The sequence below is a fragment of the Nicotiana tomentosiformis genome, chromosome 5, assembly GCF_000390325.3.
Source record: "Nicotiana tomentosiformis chromosome 5, ASM39032v3, whole genome shotgun sequence".
Classification (NCBI taxonomy): domain Eukaryota; kingdom Viridiplantae; phylum Streptophyta; class Magnoliopsida; order Solanales; family Solanaceae; genus Nicotiana; species Nicotiana tomentosiformis.
In genome coordinates this window covers 124,375,700-124,400,624 of record NC_090816.1, presented here as the reverse complement: position 1 = coordinate 124,400,624, position 24,925 = coordinate 124,375,700, and the positions used below count along the sequence as shown (strand labels likewise).

Below are 24,925 nucleotides of genomic sequence, written 5' to 3'. Positions count from 1 at the left end.
AAATAAATATAATATATAGAGTACACATCTATGTTTATCCGGAGAACAAAAAAGATTTTAAAAATATAATAAAAGTTTACTTACATATATAATGAAGTAAATCTACATGCCGGAAAAAGAAACATCACAAAAATCAGTTAATATTCAAAAAAAGTTATTTTTTTTCTTTTTGAAGAATGTTTGTTTCAAGAATCAATTTGTATAAATGAATACCAAATAAATAACAAAACTTTGGCTATACAATTCCTGTCATTAAATTCAATTTAGCACCTTATAGGAATTGAAGGGTATAAGCTGAAACCTTTTCATTTAACTGCACTCAAGCCAACATTGTAAGGGTATAATATTTTTCCGTTGAAGAATATTAGTTTTGAATCATTAGATTACGTGAAAGTTTTTTTTTCTCAAATTCAACAAGAGGGATATTGGTTTATAATTGATAGTTTCTATAGCGATTTTCAAGTATAACAAAAAGTATATTTTAAAAAAATGGCATGACATGATTTTTTTTTTTAAAAACGTACCCAAATTATTTCGAAATGGGATTATTTTTTAAAATATAATGTAATTTTTAAAATAAAAAGATAAGATATTTTTGAATTTTAGTAGAGAGTTTTCAAAATTATTATAACATGACATCTTTTGTTATCATGTTATCACATTTAATTCGGCTAGTGATCATATGCCATCATGTTATGAACTTTTGTTATCTTTTCTAATTATTTAAGTACTACTTCGCCTCTGGCAAAAAAGCAAAAAGAAAACTACTCCATATAAATATAAAACTCTTTCACATTTAAAACCCTATAATCATAGTTCTTTAAAATACTATAGCTAGATTTGAATAAAGCGAATTTCTTTTAAAATAAATATAATATATAGAGTACACATCTATGTTTATTCGGAGAATAAAAAAGATTTTAAAAATCTAATAAAAGTTTACTTACATATATAATGAAGTAAATCTACATGCCGGAGAAAAAACATCACAAAAATCAGTCAATATTCAAAAAAAGTTATTTTTTTTCTTTTTGAAGAATGTTTGTTTCAAGAATCAATTTGTATAAATGAATATCAAACAAATAACAAAACTTTGTCTATACAATTTCTGTCATTAAATTCAATTTAGCACCTTATAGGAATTGAAGGGTATAAGCCGAAACCTTTTCATTTAACTGCACTCAAGCCAACATTGCAAGGGTATAATATTTTTTCCGTTGAAGAATATTAGTTTTGAATCATTAGATTATGTGAAAGTTTTTTTTTCTCGAATTCAACAAGAGGGATATTGGTTTATAATTGATAGTTTCTATAGCGTTTTTCAAGTGTAACAAAAAGTATATTTAAAAAAAATGGCATGCCATGATTTTTTTTTAAAACGTACACAAATTATTTCGAAATGGGATTATTTTTTTAAAATATAATGTAATTTTTAAAATAAAACGATAAGATATTTTTTAATTTAAGTATAGAGTTTTTAAAATTATTATAATAGAAGTCGTATCATGGATAAAATCAAGAAACCAAAATCTTAGGAAATATTTATATAAATATCCGACCAAATTTATTGTTAAAGTTTTACAGCTAATATACATAGATGATATACCGATAACACACGATCATACATATATTATATATGAATTATGTATAAATTACACACCCTTCAATTATTTAATTTAAGTGGTTGGGTGAGCACCTATTTAGCTTGATTAGATAAAGCCAAAAGAAAAATATGAAAGAATTTCAACCAAAGGCTAAAGATATAAATAAAGTTCTTATTTAGACAATTTCTATTAAAATTCATCCTTTTATAGAGAAATAAATTAATTTTTTCGTAAAAAAAGAAAAAAAGAAAGGCATAAAAAATAAGATAAAAGAAAATAAATATAGAAAAAATGTATGAAAAATCTAAAAACCAAAAATAAGAGATGACAACGAATTTCTTCTTCTGTTTCATCTTTGTTGAGTATAAAAATTTTGGAAGTTGATCTCATCGATTTGAAATATTCTTTTCAACTCAAATATATAGATTATAAGATAAGGACATCTTAGAATATTTTTTTAATTTACATTATGTGTCGTTTTTTAAAAAACACTATTACTAACAAACTGATATGATATTCAAATTTGAATTTAAATGCAATTTGAGTAGTTTGCATTGAGGTCAAGCCAAGTATGGTGTAGAGAAAAAACTACTTGGCAGTTTTAAGACAATATCTGCAATGTTATATAATAACAATTAACTAATTTAACATTTAATGATTCAAAGAACAAAAAAATCTGTATATATAGGGTATTCAAAATTCAAAATGTGTGGCTAGAGATATCAATAAACTCAAAATGGAGCCATACTGAAATATTAAAAAAAATCAGCTAAATAATCATTTAAATTTTTAGATAGCCGATTAAGGTAGATTTTAAATTAAGGATAATATCTTCACGTGCATCACTATAAAGATGATCATTATTGAAAAATATATAAAGTTTTAGAAATTGATATTTCAAAATAGATTCTTTTTTGAAAGATAACAACATACCAAATAAGAGTTCAAGTCGTAATAAAATAGTCATGTCATAACCAAATAATCGTTCATACTCTATCAACCTTTGTGCTTTGTCATAAATACGAGTTATTATTTCGCTTTGTGGCTATTTTTAGGTTCCAGTGACACCAATGAGAATGATGCAAAAATAAAATTATTACTGCGAGATTTGAGAAAATGTTAGTCTCTCTTCATGTAGTATTTTTTAATTAATATCCAACGATTATCTATAATTATCTAGAAGGTTTAAATTTTAAGGTTATTTATATATAATTCAAATAACTCAGATATTTAACATGGTTAATGTCAAATATCAAAATGGAGTCATACTGGAAAAAAAATTCAATGGCTAAAGAATTTTTTATATTTTTAGATAGCCGACTAAAATGAGTTTTGAATTAAGGATATAAAAATAATTATTATTGAAAAATAAAGTTTTGAAAACTGAAATTTTAAAATAGAAATATTTTTTAATAGATAACGACACACCAAATAAGAGTTCAAGTAGTATTTAGTTGAGTCAAGTCATATCCAAAGAGTCCTTTATAGTCCCAACCTTTGATTATTTTTGCCATAAATATGAGTTATTATTTTGCTTCCTTACTATTTTTAGGATCCAATGACACCGGCGAGAATGGTACCAAAAAAGAAAAATAGATTTATAATTAGGAAATTTGAGAAATTGTTAATTTCATGTACTGTTTCTTAATTAATGTTCAATGATTATCTATATTTATCGAGAATGTTTAAATTTTAAGATTATTTACATATAATCCAAATAACTTAAATATTTGACATGGTTAGTGTCTGCGCATCCGTGCGGGTGCTAATACTAGTTTATATGATAACCACTATTTGATAATTTGGAAAATTGATAGCTAACTTGTTATCGTATCATACTCTCACGGTGGTAAAACTTGTGTATAAAATCCCTATTTTAAAGGATATTGATTTCTTTTTTACTCGCGATTATCGTTTTATTTCCTTAAAAGTGGGGTGTCCTATTAAAAGAAACATATTAAGGACTTTAAACTTCTAGTAAAAATCAATTTCCTCCTCCTGATTTTGTTTAAAACTCAAACATATTCTCCAGCTTTTAAAGTTCCAATAAAAGACAAAAAGACCCCAACTTTTTCATACTTCTTTATCCAGTCCCCTATTTCTCTAATTCCCTTATTATTACATACAAATATAATAAAGGACTATCTTTGTACTTGCGGCATTTACAATCTTTTTAATTAAGCCTAAATCTTTATACACTACAAAAAAAAATTACGAAATTTATGTCAGTCTGTCACTAAATAGTCCATAGTTAATATAATTTTGTGATAATACATCGCTAATTCACCGTTAAATAGGATTAGCAATGAGTTTATGCTATTTAGCAACAAAATTTGTTCCGTTGTTAATTTCTTTTTTTCATGAAATTTACGTTAGTCTATCGCTAAATAGTCCATAGCAAGCATAATTGTGTGATAATCCATCGCTAATCCACCGTTAAATAGGATTAGCTAACTTTTTGCCATTTAACGACAAAATTTATTTGTCGTTATTTTTTTTTATTTTTATAGTGATAACTTATCTGTAGTCTTACCTCCGAATAAAATCGATTGCTTTATACTTTTCTGAATTGATCTCATACCTATTAGGAATTCTTTTTAAAAGTCAACTTATAGAGGAAAAAGGAATTATATTCAATGAATAACTAATGCTCCTGAGAAATCTAACGTATATATCATGACCTCGGTTTTATGCTTATCATGATTTACTGTATTTTATCCTAATTAAAATATCTTATTCCAAGACTCCATAAACTCAAAAACTCCTTCAACTTTATCCTTTTATCCAACAACCAAATCATATATCAATTCGAAAACACTTCAATTTTTTTCTCACAAGTCTAACCAACTACCACTCATAATGCTTATAAGTTATCCTTAGTAGAACAAATCCCCATAAATCAGTCCTTTATATTACTCAGAGCTCTTTAATTTTATCACTAACAAAATATGGCTGATTCAATGGTGAAAAATCCTAATTTTGGATTATGCAATTTCACTTTGCAATTCCTACGTGGACGTTGGTTTATGATGTTTGCTTCATTCTTGATTATGGCTGGAGCAGGCGCGACGTATTTGTTTGGTGTATATTCCAAAGTTATAAAATCGACTCTTGGATATGATCAATCAACCCTTAATCTTCTTGGTACGTGCAAAGATTTGGGTGCTAATGTTGGTGTTCTTTCTGGACTTTTAGCCGAGATAACGCCAACTTGGTTCGTTCTTTTAGTTGGATCAGTCATGAATTTTGCTGGATATTTTCTTATTTGGCTAGCCGTGACCAAAAAAATTGCAACACCTAAAGTATGGCAAATGTGTATTTACATATGTATTGGTGCTAATTCTCAGAATTTTGCTAATACAGGTTCACTTGTTACATGTGTTAAAAATTTCCCAGAGAGTAGAGGAATGATGTTAGGTTTAATGAAGGGTTTTGTAGGGTTAAGTGGTGCAATTTTCACACAACTTTATCTTGCTATTTATGGTAATGATTCTAAGTCTTTAATTCTTCTCATTGGTTGGCTTCCTGCTTTGCTTTCCATTCTTTTCATCTTTAACATTAGGGAGATGAAAAGTTCTAGACATCCCAATGAGGTTAGAGTCTTTTACCAAAATCTTGCTATCTCAATTTCCTTGGCTTTGTTATTGATGGGGTTAACAATTTCCCAAAAGTATCTTAAATTCTCACACAATGCTTATGTTGCATGTGCCATTATTGTTTGTGTGGTACTTTTCTTGCCATGTATTATTGCAATAAGGGAGGAGTTTTACACTTGGAAATTGAAAAGGAAAGAAATAATGCAACCCCCTACTAGGATTATTGTTGAAAAACCCCATTTGCCAGTGTCAGAAATTGTGGAATTGGAGAATTTTTCTATGGCAAAAACACAAGAAAAGAATGAAGTTGGATGCTTTAGTAATATTTGCAATAAGCCAAAAAGGGGTGAGGATTATACCATATTACAAGCCCTTTTAAGTGTGGACATGTTAATTCTATTTGTGGCCACATTTTGTGGACTAGGGTGCAGTTTGACAGCAGTGGATAATTTGGGTCAAATTGGTGAGTCCTTAGGCTATCCATCTCATACAATTAGCACATTTGTGTCCCTAGTGAGCATATGGAACTATTTCGGCAGGGTTTTCTCTGGGTTCGTCTCTGAAAAGATTCTCTTGAAATGGAAAGTCCCACGCACGCTGATGATGACCTTCGCTCTACTCTTACCAAGCATTGGCGACCTCCTCATTGCCTTCCCATTCCCGGGTTCAGTTTATGTGGCATCGTTGCTAATAGGCTTCTCTTTTGGTATTCAGTTGACGCTTCTTTTTATCATAATATCAGAGCTCTTTGGATTGAAGTATTATTCAACGTTATTTAATTGTGGACAATTGGCTAGTCCTATTGGATCATATGTGTTGAATGTGAAAATTGTGGGCAAACTTTATGATAAGGAGGCATTGAAGCAACTAGCAAGTAAAGGTTTGACAAGATCAATGGTGAAAGAACTGGTTTGCATTGGAAAGCAATGCTATATGAATTCTTTTATTATACTTGCTTGTGTGAATGCATTTGGAGCTCTTGTTTCTTTGATTTTGGTATGGAGAACTAAGGATTACTACAAGACTGACATTTACAAAAGATTTAGGGATGAAATGGAAGCAAATGAAAAGGAGATGAAGATGGTTGCTCGAAAATAGGTATTGATTTGAAAGTTGAAGGGTTTGTCTTGTGAAATTCAAGAATGAGTTATACTTTGAAAATTACTCGAGAGAAACGTATTTTTCATTCTAGTTTAGTTTTCTTTTTTTGGTTCTTTTCAAATGATTGGTTAAATTTGTTTTTGTTTGATTTCTAATGATAGAAATTGTGAAGGAGTTTAATTCTACAACATCCAAGTTCTTGAATCCCACTGCCAATGTTTATTTACATTTCATTTAGCATCCTTTAAATTTATTTTTCTTACGTTCTACTTTGCAATTTTATTACTACAATTTTTTTCGGATTTAGTGTAACTCTTTTTTTAAGTTCTTGCTAGACTTTAATTTGTACAAGTGTTTGAGAAACACCTTTTCAAAACTTTTACATGGAATCAATATACAAACACTAGAATACTACAATATTTGGCAGCACTATATTCCAGTATTTTTCTCACTATTTTATACATATATCTTTAATTGAGGGCTTATTAAAAAAAGAGGATATTTCAATTTACATTATTAGCTCTAAAGTTATATAGACTTTTCAAGAACTAATTGAGCATTTAAATTGGTTGGTTTAAGAGAAATGGTGTTTTTGGATAAATTTATTTTTAAAAACTGATTTTGGATTGTTTTTTGTTTTTTTGTTTTTGTTTCTGGAAATATACCACAATAGATGCTGTCTCTTTCACTTTCACAACATGAATCGTCAATATTACTTAATTTTGAATGGTTCACTTACCAATGAAAGAACTCTTTTTGTTTTTTCCCCTCAGATGTATACATTTTATGGCTTTTAACTATCACCATCATTGCTTTTATCCTAATATCAGTAATTTATCTGATTATTATCAATCAATCTATAAAATGAAACTATTCAATACTGACAAATTTGCCAATAAATTTCCAGGTGCTAGTACTCGATTAACTAGTAATAGAAACATTATCAATATCTACAAGTGTGTAGAACGACTAATTACTAATGGGAACAACAGAAGCTTTAGAGGTTAAATTCTACTCATTGTAGGAGTTTATCTAAACACGTCACATCCAAATTAAAGTTACTTATGAGCCTAGCTATCACTTTAATTTAGGCTATTTAGCAGGCAAATTGTCATATTTTGACTGGATCATAATATACGAGTAGGATTCTGCCAAATATAGGGTCGTGCATAATTTGATAAATATCGAATTACTATATCGAAATTGAAATTTTTGGTATTTGGTATTTGATTTACATTTTAAAAAAATTGGTATTAATTATGGTATTTGATATTTTTTTTAAATACTGAAATACCGAAACCGTACCGAAATATATATTATGTAGATTAATTTTAAATATCCTGTCATCCTTGCAACCTGCCGTTACAAGAGAGCTTAAGGAGAATGTTTCTAGTTCCATGTTCTTTAGTTAAAACCCGTGCGCCACCTATTTTTGTGTATGTAGTTAATGGATGTTAACCGAATGATTTCTGTAAACAATACTTGTGAAAAACTTAATTTGGTCATATTTGAGAAGCTTACTGGTGTCTGGTATATTACGGAGATGCAAGTTAGAGCTTTAGACCAGATATACTTACATGTTTATGAAGTTTGTAAACGTTATTCTAATCTTATGCTCTTGTTTATAGAAGTCCAATATATGATGTGTAGTGTTGTTGCATTCATATTGATTTTGCTGGCTAGTTAAGGTGTTATTCTCCCTTAAATATAACGTTCAAAAGTTGCTTTAGAACCGAATAAACCGAAGTTACCGTACCGAATAAACAAAAACCGAAAGGCAAAAAATCGAACCATACCGAATTTAATTAGGTACGGTATTGGTATAGCATTTTAGGATACCGAATACCAAACCGAAACATCTAAATATCGTACCGTACCGACCGACGAACACCCCTAGCCAAATATGAGCCCCCAAAAAAAACTTTGGCATGAAATTCAATATAAATTCATTAATTTCCAAAAAGAAACTATACATCTTCTGAATTTTTATATATAAGTCTCAATTCTGATAGTTATAAGAATACTTAAAAAACACATAAATAAATGAAGAATTTTTGACGTACCATATAAAATTAGACAAATATAGTAATTCAGATGAACAAACCATTCTATGTGTTAAGAGTTTCATCCCCCAAATTTGTAATAAAATGAACTAACATAAATCTTAATGAGTGGGAGATTCTTGCCCTCGACATATGTAAAACAGTAGCTTGGTGCACTAAGCTCCCGTTGTGCGCGGGATCGTAAAAAGGGCCACAGCCTTACCATGCATTTCTGCAAGAACCTATTTTCACGGCTCGAATCTTTGACCTCCTGGTCATAAGACATTAACTTTACGTCAAAGCTGTACTTGCTTACGACATATGTGTATCATGAAATTAACCAGAGATGGATCTATGCTCGGAGAAGATGGGCTACTTGACTCCGTCAACTTTAGCAAAAATTCTAAATATATAAGTGTATAAATTTGAAAACAATCATATATTTTGCTTGGAACACTTTGAGATCAAAAGTTCGATGGGACACTGGTTAAGCAATTTGCTCACGTGTATCCACCGCCTTCAAATTCCGGATATGCCTCTCAAATTAGTTGGAAATATAGCAGGTAAATCCCAATTGATAAACGGGACGTGTAAATTGGAGTTTCAAATGCGTTTTATAAATCTGAAACACCGACTTATCAATCGCAATTTGAATTAATAAAGATTCTGCCACTTCGTGTTAGTTTTTGTGTAAAATAATGAAAAACGAAAAACACAATTAAATGAATACTAAAATAAATCGAATCTAAACCGTTCAATTATTATTGTACACACGTGGCTTACATCTAATAGCGTAATAGTAAGTATTGAAAATAAAAAGCCATTTCACCACTCACACAACTCATACTCTCTCCGTTGATTGCTGCTGTAGAATCAAAAAGAGATGGGTAGAAAATCGTCATTACCGAAGGGTAAAGATAAAGTCATCGACGGCAAAGCCTCGTCGGCCGGAAAAAGAAAGCGCGACGGTTACGACGAGGATAAAACCGGTGTCCGGAAAAGGAAGGGTGTACTTCAGTTCGTTGACGACGCTGCTTACGAGGTCGACGACGATGACGACGACGACTTCGATTTCGATTTCAGTGACGACTCCGATTTCTTCGACGAAGGTATAATGCGTTACAGCTGTCACTGACTTGATTTCTTTTTTATTTTGTTTTAGCTGAAAGCTACTTAGAAAATTAGGGATTCTTGGTATACTCGGTTTGGTTAATTAGCTATAATGTTCTGCATTATCGTAGAATTTTTGACTACTTATGCATGTTTTTAAACTTTAAATTTAGGAAATTGACTGAGAAATTAGGGATTTGTTTTGGTAAAATCGGTTTGTTTAATAAGCTCTATTGTCATAGATTTTATGATTACTTATTTGCATGTTTGAGTTTTATTTAATAAACAGACAGCATTTACTTAATGCCTTTTTCTTAGAAAAATGAGTTGGAATTAGGGATTTTTGGTGAATTTGTTTGTGTATAATAGCCTATGCTGGTATGCATTTTTCGGAGATTTGTTCTTTTATTTTTTGCTCTGCATGTTTGAGGTTTATATAAACTTTTTTAAAGAACTGAGGTTTTTAAAGCTAAAAAATCGTTCTAAAATTGCAGCTATGTTGGTGTAATATTTTCTGTTCCGTCTGTGTGAGCTTGCTCACATTGGCGGTCCCGAGCCCAGAATAAAGGAGGAGGGTTGCTGTAGGCTGACAGCTATAATGAGATTCATATAGTCGACGACTCCAACTTGTTTGGGTCTGAGGCGTAGTAGTCCTTGGTTATTTTTGTTTGGTTTTTCCAATTGGCTTAGTATAGGAGGTTTTTTGTTTAAAAATTTTTGTTTTTGTTTACCTAATGGCAAGTGAACAAACTTTGCTGCACCACAATAGAATACCTTTACCAATCAAAAAAAGAAAGAGGAAGAAGAAGAAGCAAGTGAACAAAGAAAGAAAAAAAAAACATATGTAGGGTTTCATTATCCAAACTTGGAAGTTATTTGTTTTGACGGGATTCACTTGTCTATTGTTTCGGAAACAACCTCTCTACTCCTTCGGGGTAGGGGTGAGGTCTGCGCACACACTACTCTCCCTAGACCCCATTAGTGGGATTCTGGTTTTGTTTTCCATTTTAATTTGTGTTTTTTTTTATTGTAAATCAGTTTATGTTTCTCAGTTTTTGGTGTATAGATGGTATGCGACATACCGGGTAAAACTACGCTTTGACGAATCTACATATTTCTTACATTCCTTGAAAATGCTTGGTCTAAGGTATGGTGGATTAGCTGATTTCCTTTGATTGAACTCTTCTGTAAATATTACATGTATAATAGGGGAATAGGATTGTGTTTTAAACAGCAGCTCCTCAGTACCATAATTCTCCAGGCTAAGAACAATTGATACATTATTCTTTGTTATTTTAAGCTTCATACTTCCACAGTTCTACGTTCATATTGTTTTCACCCTTCCATTCTAAGAGAAATTCTGAACTTCTTTATCTGCATTTTCTCGTGAGAATAGCTTGCTGCTAGCTTTATTTTTTGCAATTTTCTCTGTGTATGTGCTTGTTGTTTGTCGCCTCTCTAAACTCATTGTCCATTTAGAATTGTACAAAGATCTATGCTGCCACTAATTTTTACTTTTTATCACTAGCTCTGCAAAAGCATGTCCACTTCAACTCTACCTGATCAAAAAGAAAAAAAATAACATTTACTTGAATCATTTTGATATATAATTTTTATTTATTACCAAGTGACTATTTGTACAAAAAACTTCAAAAGAAAAACTGGAAGTTGGATCACTGTCCAACTTTTAGCTGCAGAACGCCAGAACCTCACAATTGGTAAATAACTGAAGCAAAGAATACAACTTTTCTAAGGACAAAAGTCCAAATCTTCCATTCTTCTTGCTAATTTGATCTTCAGACTTGCCCTGCAGAAACATTTACTTGAATTTTGGTATTACAATAACAGCATTGCCTAAAGTTGCAAACGAAGGAATTATTAGCCAACCTTCCTTCTAGATTAAACAAACTACAAGGAGTTTATCTTATCAAAAGAAAACCAAACTACAAGCAGTTTAATCCTTATAAATAGCAAACAAAAATATATTTAGCTCAGGTGCGTTGGTTATTTTTTTGGTAGGTACACTATGCCAGAGTTATTTTGACTTTGGTTTATCTAATCATTGTTGTTCTCCTGCTATACAGATTTTCTTGAGGAATTGGGAAGTAATGTTGAAATCAAGAATGAACCTGTGAGAACACCCCAACCCCCAGTGATCAAAGAGGAGGAATTGGATGGAGAAGAGCTGGAGAAGATGTTAAGGGAGCGTTATAGACCAGGTTCTAGTTTTGTTGCCTATGCAGAAGATAGTGATGAGAAGAAGAGGCTATTTGAGCAGGACACACTTGTGCCTTCTCTCAAGGATCCAACTATATGGAAAGTTAAATGCACGGTACTCTAATCGACGGCAAAATTGAAAAGTCATTGATGCATATATATCAGATTGCTGTCATTTAATTCTTTTTTACTGTCTTTCTAGTTATATGGCTTATGTTTTCTTTTTGTATTTGCTTTGTGGTATAGGTTGGAAGAGAAAGGCACTCAACTTTCTGTCTTATGCAGAAGTACATAGACTTGCTTGCTCTAGGAACAAAGCTGCAGATAATTTCCGCTTTTTCACTTGATCATGTAAAGGGATATATTTATATTGAGGCTGACAAACAATCTGATGTCTACGAGGTACTACTTCCTTTTTTTTTTGTTTTATCATGACATTCTTATGACTTGAATTGGCCTTGATGCTTCTGTGGAAGTCTGAGCAATTCGTTAGTGACATTCTTTTCTTGATGAAAACATTCTTTAATGACATTTTACACTCTCTAAGCTGAGCTCCTTGTATAGGCGTGTAAAGGCCTTTGTAGTATATATTCGAGTAGAGTGGCACCTGTTCCAAAGAATGAAGTTTCTCATTTGATTGCTGTGCGGAGCAAGTCTTCAGGGATTTCTGAGGGTATGTGGGCACGTGTCAAAAGTGGAATATACAAGGGCGATCTGGCGCAGGTACTTTTTATTCCATCAGCTAGCTGCTATTTAAATCTCTCTTATCATACATGTAAATGCAATATGAATTTTCTGCTGGTTAATGCTGCTTGCTGACCTCTCTTTATTTGTCTGAGAAATTAAACAACAATAACAAAGTACCTTCTTTTTAGAGCTTGCTAACAGTTTCATCATGGTCATGTAGGTTGTGGCAGTGAATGATTCACGGAAGAAAGTGACTGTGAAGCTGATTCCAAGAATAGACTTACAAGCCATTGCCGACAAATTTGTAACAATTTATACTCGATTTCATAAATGTTTTATGTTTTAGTTAGTGTGAAATACTCTGTAAATATGAAGATATGAAGCATAACACCTATGAAGCATAGCACCGTACTCCCTGCTTCTCGTCACCTCCTCATCATGAAAAAGAAAAAAAGAAAGAACAAAAAGCTGTGTTAGGGAGGGAGGGAGGGACAGTGCAGGTCATGATTTCTGGGTAATTGTGCTTTGGGTTATCTTAACCTCAAATTCCTTAAAGTAATGCACATCTGTTTGGAGTTCTTGTGCATTCGTACTTATTGGAGTTGTGATTTTAGTATTTCCTGCACTGCATGTCGTAGATCCTTTTAGTTGTTTGTATAGTATTACAATTTTAGACTGAAGCACTGTACTTCCTCTTCTCTTTGTTTTGAATGTTTGCTCCTATGCTCTATTGGGACTTCTGCTTGATATTGACTAAGCACTTGAAGTATTTAGCTAATTATGCACTTAGCAATCCAGGTTTAACATCTCATTAATATATTTTCATTTAATTTAGGCTTGTATATCTTCTGCAGTCCGCTGCAGTAATGCTGGTTATCATCTTTGCTGATTAAAAAAATTGCTGCTTATCATCCTCAATACAATTATAATTATGACTAGTCTTCTTAAAATACATTTTTTCAGAGGCTATAGATTTCCTCTTTGCAAGAGTTCAACTTCTTATCTTAGAGTGGTTAACGAGAGAATGCAAAAATGCAGGGATATTATAGGGTTGGTACCACCGTCATTCAGGGAATTGTTATAAGTTCATCTTCACGGTTTATATTTTTTTTTTTGGGGGGGCTTCAATTCCTAATGTTTAGTCACGGTTTAAGTTGATCCTAAAACAACTCTATAATTAAGTATCTATAGACTTCTAGTGATACGTACATTCATTACATGACTATTCGCATGTTGATGTTTCCATACCTAGTCATTTTTTTACTTTCAACTTGCTTAGATAGCTGAGTTTTTTATATGTTTTATAGGGTGGAGGAGTTGCTGCAAAGAAGGGAGTTATCGCAGCACCAAGACTAATTAGCTCTACAGAGCTCGAGTAATATGCATTCTCCATTTGTTACGATTAATATAATAGGTTGCAAGTACTTGACAATTTTTCCTTAATTAAACTGCAGAGACTTTCGGCCTCTCATACAATACCGGAAGGATCGGGATACAAACCTAATGATAGAAATTCTTGACGGAAAGATGCTGAAGGATGGTTATTTATACAAAAAAGTGGGCACTGATTCATTGAGCTATTGGGGTGTAATGCCTACTGAAGCTGAACTCCTGAAGTTTGAACCTTCTAAAAGTGATGGACCCCAGGATGTAGAGTGGCTTACCCAGCTTTACGGTGACCGGAAGAAAAAGAGAATTATAAATGATTTCAAGGTTGGTCAGAAAGGAGGTGAGAAAGGAGAGGGTTCTTCAAGCTCTAGCATGGAAAACAATTTTGAAGTAGATGATCTTGTATTTTTTGGGTAGGTTTGTCTCTTACTGTTTACCAATGTGGAATCTGCACCCTGTATTTTGTCATATTTGTTTAATCATTTTTCTATGCTATTACAGTAGGAATGATTTTGGCATTATTATTGGCAAGGAGAAAGATGATAGCTTTAAGGTATATGCAAGTCTATTGGCTTTATTTTTCTTTGGGTGAATGATGTCTTAATTAAAGCGATTATTTTTCAGATCATGAAAGATGGTTCAGAGAGACCTGTGGTAGTGAGCATTCAACTGCGTGAGTTGAAGCGTGCATCTTTTGATAGGAAGCTATTCACTGTGAAAGATCAGCTAACCAATACCATCTCAGTTGGTGATATGGTTAGAGTTTTGGATGGTTCCTTGAAGGTTTGACTGTTATTCATCTTTTATTTTTTCTTTGTTTGATCATGATAGTATCCGAGTCAGCTTGTACATACCTTGACTAATCCACCGACGACTTGCTATTTCCTTCTACTGCCCACCAAAGGTTAGGTAGATATGAATAATTCACTAGTGCTTCTGCTTGCATTTGAAAACTTGGTTCCCAAGGTTTTTACTCCAGCTGTTTGACCACTAGGTCACCCCTTGGAATGTTTGACTGTTATTCATGGAAGCAGTAACATCTTTTTATGTGTAAATTAGTCTTCTGAAATGATGTAATGTAGGGTTAATAAATGCAGGATAGACAAGGAATTGTTAAGCAGATCTATAAAGGAGTCGTCTTTCTATATGACCAAAGTGAGCAGGATAATAGTGGTTATCTCTGTGTCAAAGGTCAGATGTGTGAAAAAATTACAGGCAGTGATGGTGTATCAAATGAGAAGGTTTGTACATTTTGGGGCATATTAGAACTAACCGTATTCTTATGATACCCATATTTGTTCCCCTAATTTTTTTGTGCTTATTCTATTTAATCAGGGTAGTGAGCCTGGTCCCTCAGGTTTTGCAGATTTCTCGTCATCCCCTAAATCCCCTCTTTCGCCTGAGAAATCTTGGAGAGCGAAGGATGATAACTGCAGCTGTATGTTTTTTATTAGTCTGCTCTTAGATCCCCTCTTTCTATTTGATGTCTCGAATCAAGGCGCTGCTCCCAATTCAAATATTTATTCCTCTAACTTCTGGTTCTTTTTCCTCAAACAGTCAAGCACGATGATAAAGATGGAATGTTTTCCGTTGGTCAGTCTCTAAGAATCCGAGTGGGGCCTTTGAAGGGATATCTTTGTCGTGTAGTAGCCATTCGACGTTCTGATGTTACAGTAAAGCTTGATTCCCGGCAAAAAATTCTTACAGGTTTGTACATTTCCTTGCATCTTCTTTTAATGTTATATGGGAAATTGTCACTAAACATTCTGTCATTGTAGTTAAATCTGAACACCTGGCAGAAGTTCATGGAAAGAGTTCTATCACGTCTCTTGGGTACAATTTCTTTACCTGAATAAGCGTTCAATTACTTTTTTTCACTTTGATTTCTTTTAATTTTCTCTTTACTTTCAACAATAGGGTCGATGGTGATTCTGCAAAACCTTTTGACCTGCTTGGAACACAGGATGGTTCTCAAGGTAGGAAGCATTTTGCTCCTTCACTGGATGAGTAAAAGTAATTTTATTCCAGAGAGACAAAACCAAATAGGTGCAGCTACATACAAAACAAAAGTTCTAGTGACTGAGGAATTCAAGTAAAGAGTTGACATCATACATCTGCCATCTTTCACCAAAAGTGAAAAGATATAATCACGAGTTTCTAAGTTTATGTATAGAGTTAACTAAGCCTTCAAAGCATCTTCTGTTCCCTTCCACCCAACTGGTCCAAAATGCATGCAGGGATGGTCATTTATGTCTTCCACTTCTCTTGTGCAATCTTCTTCCATTTCTGCAACATAGTAGTTCCTCGACTGTCTTTGGCATTGCCCTCTTTTGATTGTATAAGCTGAGAAACATGCACCACAACTTTCTGGCCGCCTGACAGTGTATAAAGAGGTGATTCACTTCTTCCTCATTTTCTCACACGTGGAGCTTCTGCTGCACAACACCATTCCGGTCCCTTGTAATTTTGATCGTGTCAAACATGCTCATGTGCAGTTATCCAACAAAAATTGCCCACCTTAACTGATGCTTTGCTCTTCCAGATTATCTACCAAGGCCACTGCATAACAGTATTCTGCCTGTTGCACAAATTTCTATATCCAGACTTGGCGGTGTATTTCGATCCCTTTGATATTCTCATTACTCATTTCACTGCATCTTCTTCCTCTAGACATATTCTGGCCCCTTCTATTTTACCAGCAGATTGGTGACTTTCCTTATTCCCAATCTTCACAGTTTCTCCTAAAAGATAATTCCCATCCTCTTTGTGATGTTGTGCCGCTGTTGCTTTAGTATTTACTGCCAAATTATATTGGGGGATATCTTTTGCCAAATTTTTACCCTCATGCCATTATCCATTGTGAAGTGTATGTTTTTTTTTAATAATCATCTTAGATGTTTCAAATGTGCTTCCACAAGCCCACTCCATGAGCATGTCTGTCAATTATAACCTGTTTCCCTATGTGAAATTTATTACTGCTGTGGAACATACCCTTCTACATGGATGTATCTGATTGCAGAGCCTTCTTTTGTTTTTTTTAATATGTATTTTTGCGTTTTAGTTTTCTTTTTATATTGGTCGTCTCTCTTGCTATTTAATGTCAAATTTTCTGTAGATCCATACTTCTCCTTTCATAAGTATAGAGTCTGTACTTTTATCCTTTTTCGTTCTTCACTTCGTTGGAATTACTCTTTCCTTAAAAGGCAGTACTATCCACAGTACAATTAATTGATTAGTGTCGAGTAGTGCAGTTGATGAGATTCAGCCTAACTAACAAATTTATCAATGTTTAAGGTTGTGACTTATCGTTCTACTTCTTTTATCTTTTTGGCAGATTGGATGGTTCAAGGGGCCACAGAAACTGAGGGTAACACCGAGAATGCAGGAGCATCATCCTCTGCTGAAAGGTTAAAAATCATTGCTAATATTATTGTCCGTTTTCCTGTTCTTACATCTTGAAGTAGTATCTATGTAGAAAGGTATTTCTATTTCTTACTTTTTAAAAGTTGATTCATGTACCTGTTAATCACTGTATGGCAAAGTGTCTAAAGATGGGGATGCTTGCATCTGCTTTCCATACTTGAAAAGTACTAAAAACAAGGAGCTAAAATAATGCCTATCTTTTAGGAAGGGTTAAATTGTCTACTTATTTTCTTGGTATAGTAAAAGAGTTATCAAGAAAAGATCTAGTTCAAAACTTAAAAATCGTTGCTCATATTTACTGTTTTGTTTTCCTGAAAGGTTCGAAGTTGCTACTATATTTACTTTTTGTTTTCCTGTTCATACATCTCTAAGTAGTATCTATGTAAAACAGTATATCCATTTCTTGCTTCTGTAGATGTTGATTCATGCATCTGTTATTTCATCTCTAAGATTGAAATGCGTGCCATTTGCGTTCCATACTTGTAAAAAGAAAGAAGCAAAAATCATGTGTTATTTGGGAAGGGATTATTTGCCGCTTATTTTTCTTGTTATGCTAAAAGTATTGTTATGAAGAGTTTAATTCAAATCTTCACTAGTTCTGTCCTATGGATTTTTTTTTTTTTTTGATGAAGTAAGGGTGATTCATTAATAGGCATCAAGAAGATGCAAAAGGTACAAAAAGGTAGATAATCACCCCAGTACAAAAATCTATGCGAAGAACAAGGAGCTAATGAAATCCACAAGGTGATCTTCACTAGTTACAGGGGAAAGATAAATCCAGCTAAATAGATTAACTAAGCAAATAGTCTTGAGGGAGTAGATTGGAGTTGAGATGCCATCAAAACACCTCTGATTTCTTTCTCTCCAGATACACCAATAAATTACTGCTGGAACCATTCTCCAGATCCTCTTGATGGATTCCAGACCAAAAATTGAGAAGAGATTCCAGATTTCACTTGCAACTGCGCAATGGAGGAAAAGATGATTGACACTTTCTGAATTTTGTTGACACATGTAACATCTGTTAACAAGTATAATGTTCCTCTTTCTAAAGTTGTATTGAGTGAGACATACCCCCTTTATAGCTAGCCAGGTGAAGCAATTCACCTTGGTAGGCACCTTAGTTCTCCAGATATGTTTCCAAGGCCAGCTATCTATCATACCATTCTGGGAACAAAAGTGTTTGTAACCATCTTGGACTGTGTATTTGCCCCCCTTAGAGTGTTCCCATCTGAGTTTGTCTGGCTGCTGATCATCACTGATGTGGTCTTCTAAAGAGTGGAACATAGTTAGTAGGTCACTAATCTCCCAGTCCTGTAGGTTCCTTCTGAACAGGGGGCACCATGTGCCATTTTCTTTGTTCTGAGCAACAGTGGATTCCTTGTTGAGTGCAATCTGGTATAGATTGGGATATATATCCATCAGTGCATCATCTCCATGCCACCTGTCTTTCCAGAATTTAACATGATCTCCTTTCCCAACCTTGAAGGTTATATTTTGAAAGAACTCATCCGAGTGCTTGCTGATATTCTTCCATAGGCCAACTCCATAAGGAGTGTTTATTTTCTTTGTACACTAGTGATTATGTTGCCCATACTTAGCATCAATGAAACAAGGAGGTGGTGTTTTCTCTATCATCTTAAAAGTTTTAAAAACTCATATTTATCAGCTCACGTACTTTAGAAACATATTCACTGGACAGGTTATGAAAAGCTTGATAGGTTGCAGGTTTTTTTGCTTTTGGGGGGGTTGAGGTTACGAAGGAATGGGGGAAGACAGAGAAGAGTAACGAAAAAAATAGGCCTACGAGGCACTAGCATAAGTGAAGGCGCTAATATCAAAAGGATAAAACTAACAATTACTTGGATATCCAAACTCACACTATTAGTATCAAACTTGATTCTGCCTCCTTCAATATCGTATGAGATTTGTGCTTAAGACTGTATGTCTTCTGCTCCATTATCTCCATTTGGCTTCTTAAGAAAAGCTCTAATTCATGCTGTTTTACATATTATGCAACTACTCTTCAGTCTTACACCCGCCATTTCCGCGGTATGAATTTTGTGATTTAGTGTTGCTTATAAGGCGCTACAGATTTTACTTCTTTTGATTTCATTTGACACTGAAAAGATGGGTGTTTTTTTTTCCTACCATTATTTTTGAATATTGTTGATACTCAATATGACCTGATATAGGTAAAAATTTTGTGCAGAAGTTCTTGGCCTGCCTTTCCTGCTGTTGCTGGCTCTGGGCAAGATGATGGCTGGACAAAACCTGATGGTTGGGCGAAAGGTACTTCTACTGCTGGCGCTACTAGTGCTGTGTCTGACAGCTGGGGCAAAAAGGTTGAATCACATCAAGAGAGCACCGAGAAGGTTATGGATGATCCCTGGGGATCTGTGCAAAAGCAAGAGAAAAATGATGATTCGGGCAGCTCCTCATGGAGCAAGCAGGATGCTGGATCTTCTTGGGGTAAGCAATCTGTTGCAGATCCAGAGACTGACTGGAAAAAGCAAGATGGTGGAGCGAACAAGACAGATAGAAAAACCTCTTGGAGCCAGCAGGACGCTGGAAGTGATGGTGGATCCTCTTGGGGTGCGCAAGCGGGAGTATCTTCTTGGGGTAAGCAATCTGATGCAAATGCAGAGACTGGCTGGAAAAAGCAAGACGGTGTATCAAATAAGACAGATAGCAAAACCTCGTGGAGCCAGCAGGGTGCTGGATCTTCTTGGAAGAAAAGTGATGGTGAAGGTGGATCCTCTTGGACTAAACAATCTGATGCCACTGCAGAGACTGACTGGAAAAAGAAAAATGATGGATCTGGCTGGAAAAAGCCAGATAACAATGCTTCGTGGAGCCAACAAGATGCTGGATTTTCTTCGAAGAAAAGTGAAGGTGAAGGTGGTTCTTGGAGTAAGCAATCTGATGCAAAGGCAGAGAATGACTGGAAAAAGCAAGATGGTGAATCTAGTAGCTGGGGTGGTGGTACGGACCAAGAGGGGAGCTGGGGAAAGCCAAGACAATTTGATGGAGGTCGTGGATCAGGTGGCAGGAGAGGACAAGGTGGTTGGCGAGGGGGTCGAGATCAAAGTGGTAGAGGAAGATCTTTTAATCAAGGACAGTCTAGTAGCTGGACTACTGAAGGTGAAGGCAATAATAATTCTAGTAATGTAGAATTTAAGGGGAACCAGTCTAGTTGGAATAGTTCACAGGAACATGGTTGGGGAAAAGTTAATGATGACACCAGTATTGCTGGTAATCGATCATCTGATTTTCAGAGTGGTGGTGGTTGGAATGCCTCCAAACCATCAAATGAAGGATGGTCTTCTGGTTGGAATAAGAATTCAGCCTCAAAGGAGGTAGGAGGTTCTAGTGGAAACCAGTCTGATTGGGACAAAAAATCTGGTGAATCTGGGAGCAAGCAGTCAGCTGGTTGGGACAATAAGATCACTCAGAAAGAGGCAGCAGGAAACTCCTCTGCCTGGAATAGCAAAGCTGCAGTCGATAATGAAGACACCAGTATTGCTGGTAATCAATCATCTGATTTCCAGAGTGGTGGTGGTTGGAATGCCTCCAAACCATCAAACGAAGGATGGTCTTCTGGTTGGAACAAGAATTCAGTCTCAAAGGAGGTAGGAGGTCCTAGTGGAAACCAGTCTGATTGGGACAAAAAATCTGGTGAATCTGGGAGCAAGCAGTCAGCTGGTTGGGACAACAAGATCACTCATAAAGAGTCAGCAGGAAACTCCTCTGCATGGAATAGCAAATCTGCAGTCGAACAAGATGCCAATGGGAAAAATCAAAATGATCCATGGAGTGGTAAAAGAACTTCAGATGGTGGAGGTTCATCTACAGGATGGGGTCAAAGTAATTTGTGGAAGAGCGGAAAGGATGATGCCGTTGGAAATCAAGATTCCTGGAGCAGCAAAAGTAACTGGAATTCTGGCAGTGGTTTTGGTAACAACGACCAGCAATCTGATTCTTATGGTGACCGGGGAAGAGGTGGTAGTTGGAGGGGAGGCCGTGATGGATCAGATCGAGGTGGATACGGAGGTAGGGGTGGTTCAGATCGCGGTGGCTTTGGAGGAAGGGGAGGTTTTCGAGGTAGAGGGGACAGGGGAGGTTTTAGAGGTAGAGGATCGGATGGGGGAGGATTTCGTGGTAGAGGGCATGGAAGGAGGGATGAAAGTGGTGATTGGCAAAATAGAACTGATTCGCAGGAAGATAAAGCCTACGGTTGGAGCAAAGAGTCAGGCAGTGATGCTGAGGGATGGAAGTCTAATAAGGGCAGTTGGAGTCAAGGTAACAATGACAGAGGGAGCTGGAAGACTGCTGATAGTAGAGGTAATGTTAATGATGGTGGATGGAAGAAAGGATTCGACTCCGAGAAGAATGGGAGTGGAAGTGGTACTAGTGCTACCAGTTGGAATACTCCAGGAAATAGTTGGAAAACTTCTACTGCTACTACGGGAGGTACATCTTCAGGGTGGGGTCAGCAGACAACTGTTAGTGAAAAGGAGGATCAGAATGGTTTGGGAACAAGTTGGAACCAGGGGACTGCTTCAGGAAATGTGAGCACAGCTTGGACTGCAAACAAATCAAAAGAAACAAGTGATGGACCGAGTGATGCGTGGGGTAAAACAACCAGCTCTTGGGGCAAAGGAAACAGTTCTGGCAGCCAGGGAGGGGGGCAGCGGCCAACTGTTAGTGAAAAGGAGGATCAGAATGGCATGGGAATAAGCTGGAACCAGGGAACTGCTTCAGGAAATGCGAGCACAGCTTGGACTGCAAACAAAACAAAAGAAACAAGTGATGGACCGACTGATGCGTGGGGTAAAGCAACCAACTCTTGGGGCAAAGGAAACAGTTCTGGCAGTCAGGGAGGGGGTCAGCAGACAACTGTTAGTGGAAAGGAGGATCAGAATGGCATGGGAACAAGCTGGAACCAGGGAGCTGCTTCAGGAAATGCGACCACAGCTTGGACTGCAAACAAATCCAATACTGAGGATGTGAACAAATCAAAAGAAACAAGTGATGGACCGAGTGATGCGTGGGGTAAAGCAACCAACTCTTGGGGCAAAGGAAACAGTTCTGGCAGTCAGGGAGGCTGGTGACATCTTTGAACAGTAATTATTTGTACTTAAACTTGTTGATTTTATATCCTGCTCATTTAGGTCTTTATACTCAAACTTTCCTACATGGTGCATAGATTCTACTTGCAAATATTTGAGATGATAGTCTCAACTTTTTACTTTAATACTTTAAAGATAAACTATTTGAAACATCATAATGTGTCACTATACTATGCTTAATATACACGCCCTGTTGATATTATTATGTTAATATATTTTGTTTCGGCTGAATACATACGCGGCCACTTAAACTTGTCCGAATCTTTCACTTAAGACACCTATGCTAAAGCTTGTACTTATTGAACACTCGATGCTAGTTGAAAATGTGTCAAGTAGACACAAGTTGCTGGTGTGGCCACTTGCATGTACCACGCCACTTAAGAGAGACTGAAGATACATAATTTCTTAATTTTTATTTTTCGAATTCTTTCTCCTTCGGTTTCTCTCTGCCACCGCCATTATACCACCACCATAGCCACTGATGCCATCACCTCTAGCTCCTCGTTGTACCCTCGCCATGAAGTATTTTTGTAAACATTGGAGAAACAGCTCCATCTTGATAAACACACAGAACCACCATTCTTCCCTGCCAAAACAAACACCAGTCGTCCTCATTCTTTCTAAAACCAGCCTCTATCTGATTACCCCTATACAACAACTCCATAACTCCACTGTTATAGACCTATCTGCTCTTTTGCTCCACCTTCTGGGTTGCATCAATTTGAGTTATTTTTTGAATTGCTTGCCTTTTAGTTTTCGATGGGGTTGAAGGAGTGGTGCAGTGGAGTGATTCTGAAGGTGGAGGTTTTGTATTCAATGAATATAGATTTATGGTTTACTTTTGGGGGGGGGGGGAGGTATGGTGCATCCATGATTAAGGAAGGTCAGGAAGATAAACATCAAAGAAGAAGGTAGAAAAAACGAAAGACTAATGCTTTGTGTCTGCAGGTCTGGTTTGAATGGTGGAAAGAGAGGATGTTGAAGAAATCAAAGAAGAAATACTGGGTTTGTTGAAGAAAACGAAGAAGAATTTTGCTTTGCCTGTCTTTATTTTGTTTGTTGAGTGCCACTTCATCAGCGATTGAGTTGCACGCACTTGGTCTTTTGTCAGGTTCCGTAAGGGTTCAATTGACATAATTTGAGCATGGTTCAAGTATTCAATAGGTTATGGGCTTAGTTTATGTGTCTAAATGAAAAAAATTGACCAAGTTTAAGGGGCTATATGCGGTCTTTTCTTTGTCTTTCCTTTATTTATCTTGTTTTGTCTTATTTTTTCTGTTCTATTATAAGTAGCATATTTAGTCTACTTGTGGTTCTAGAAATTTTCATTTGCATTGCCAGTTTGCTGCGCCCATTTCCATCAACTTTATTGTTGTACATTCTACTTATTTTGTTTTTTTCTTTATGCAGGTTATTTTGCTATGGAGGGTCGACCGAGTTATCCATGTAAATGATCTGGTTTTTGGTTTGTAAAAAGAATTAAAGGATAGACTTGGTCTTTGGGGAAAGCATAAATGGCACTTTAGATGCTAGATGTATAAGCAATTGACTTGAATTGCAGAATACCAACTTCTGAATGTTGGGTGTTTGATAATCTCTTACTTAATTTTCACTTTAGTGCAAACCAAGGAGTAAAGCTAAAGTGAATTAATTTAAGAACAAGAAGTATAACCTAGGTTGGTGTATGGTGTTTCAACAGTTTGTGTTTGGTCCAGTACCTGTCTCTTCTAGTTGTTTTATTTACTTTTGTTTGATTACTTATTTTGGGGAAAATGCTAAGAGGAAAGTGATCTTAGTAAGTGCATAAATGCTTAGAGCCTAGTCTGCAGATAGCTAAATTTACAATCTTTCAGCTTACACATTGCTTAAAGGGCGTCTAAAAACATGTTGATGTCAAGTGGACCTGGAGTAAGCAATTTTGGCTAACTTTGGTTCTTTAGAAATAGAGGTTTACAATTTTTACGGAAATACAATTTTTTTAGTGTATTGGCATAGTTAATTTTGAATTCCATCTTGCTGTTATTGTTTATATGGGTTTTTGGCTTCTATTATGTTATATCAAGTCTATATGCCGAAATAGAGATCGTACTATTAAAATTTGAACACTTACCACTTGACCTTGTATTCTCAAGTTTTAGGGTTCAACTAACTGTACGAAGAAAGCTATTCGTGAAGAAGTACGCACTTCAATATAAATAGCTTGCTATTAGAATTAGGGTATTGGCAAATATTGAATTACATCGAAAATTTTGGTTTTTGGTATTTGTTATGGTATTTGGTTTAATTTTAAAAAAAAAATGATATTAGGTATGGTATTTGATATTTTAAAATGAAATATCGAAATATCGATACTGTATCGAAATATATATTAAATTTTGTTTTCCTTTATTCTTTAAGTTCATCAATTAACTCTAAGCAAGTAACAAGACGTTTCTAATGATCAAATTTATTCCTTTATGTATAGTTTTTTCTCTCTAGGTTTATATTTACTGGTTTTGGACAAAACTTTTATCAACAAATTTTTTTAGTTTTGTACTTTTGAGTACTTTAATTAAGAATATTATAATCTATGACTCTACGTACTAGTTAACATTCAAACTGAAGTTACCGAACCGAATAAACCG

General features: G+C 35.0%; 2 protein-coding genes across 5 annotated transcripts; both read left to right on the top strand.

Moving 5' to 3' along the window:
- Positions 1-4,463: 4,463 nt before the first annotated feature.
- On the top strand, positions 4,464-6,529 carry LOC104107543 (protein NUCLEAR FUSION DEFECTIVE 4-like). The gene has a single exon (XM_009616374.4). It carries the CDS (start codon positions 4,553-4,555, stop codon positions 6,296-6,298), a length of 1,746 nt encoding a protein of 581 aa, XP_009614669.2. The 5' UTR covers positions 4,464-4,552; the 3' UTR covers positions 6,299-6,529.
- A 2,655-nt stretch (positions 6,530-9,184) lies between these two features.
- Positions 9,185-24,015, top strand: LOC104107544 (protein RNA-directed DNA methylation 3). 4 transcript variants are annotated; one of them, XR_688819.4, is made up of 18 exons: positions 9,185-9,452; positions 11,538-11,785; positions 11,917-12,072; positions 12,235-12,393; positions 12,578-12,661; positions 13,665-13,732; positions 13,812-14,159; positions 14,248-14,299; positions 14,371-14,529; positions 14,844-14,987; positions 15,082-15,184; positions 15,304-15,453; positions 15,525-15,579; positions 15,664-15,722; positions 17,081-17,153; positions 19,382-22,295; positions 23,250-23,412; positions 23,712-24,015. XR_688819.4 is itself a non-coding variant. In XM_070175298.1 (17 exons), the coding sequence occupies exons 1-16, from the start codon at positions 9,227-9,229 to the stop codon at positions 22,281-22,283; spliced, it is 4,968 nt and encodes a 1,655-aa protein (XP_070031399.1). In that variant the 5' UTR covers positions 9,185-9,226; the 3' UTR covers positions 22,284-22,295; positions 23,712-24,015. The 4 variants fall into 4 exon arrangements, 3 of the variants coding, with proteins under 3 accessions (XP_070031399.1, XP_009614671.1, XP_009614670.1); XM_070175298.1 differs by lacking the exon at positions 23,250-23,412 and having other exon boundaries at positions 9,185-9,432; positions 11,536-11,785; XM_009616376.4 differs by lacking the exon at positions 23,250-23,412 and having other exon boundaries at positions 19,385-22,295.
- The last annotated feature ends 910 nt before the right edge of the window (positions 24,016-24,925 follow it).

Bases quoted from the DNA above. Each gene is read 5' to 3' on its own strand.
- LOC104107544 (XM_009616375.4), top strand. From the start codon at position 9,227: ATGGGTAGAAAATCGTCATTACCGAAGGGTAAAGATAAAGTCATCGAC. The intron at 14,530-14,843 runs GTTTGACTGTTA...TAATAAATGCAG, and splicing joins TTTTGGATGGTTCCTTGAAG to GATAGACAAGGAATTGTTAA. The intron at 17,154-19,381 runs GTTAAAAATCAT...AATTTTGTGCAG, and splicing joins GCATCATCCTCTGCTGAAAG to AAGTTCTTGGCCTGCCTTTC.
- LOC104107543 (XM_009616374.4), top strand. From the start codon at position 4,553: ATGGCTGATTCAATGGTGAAAAATCCTAATTTTGGATTATGCAATTTC.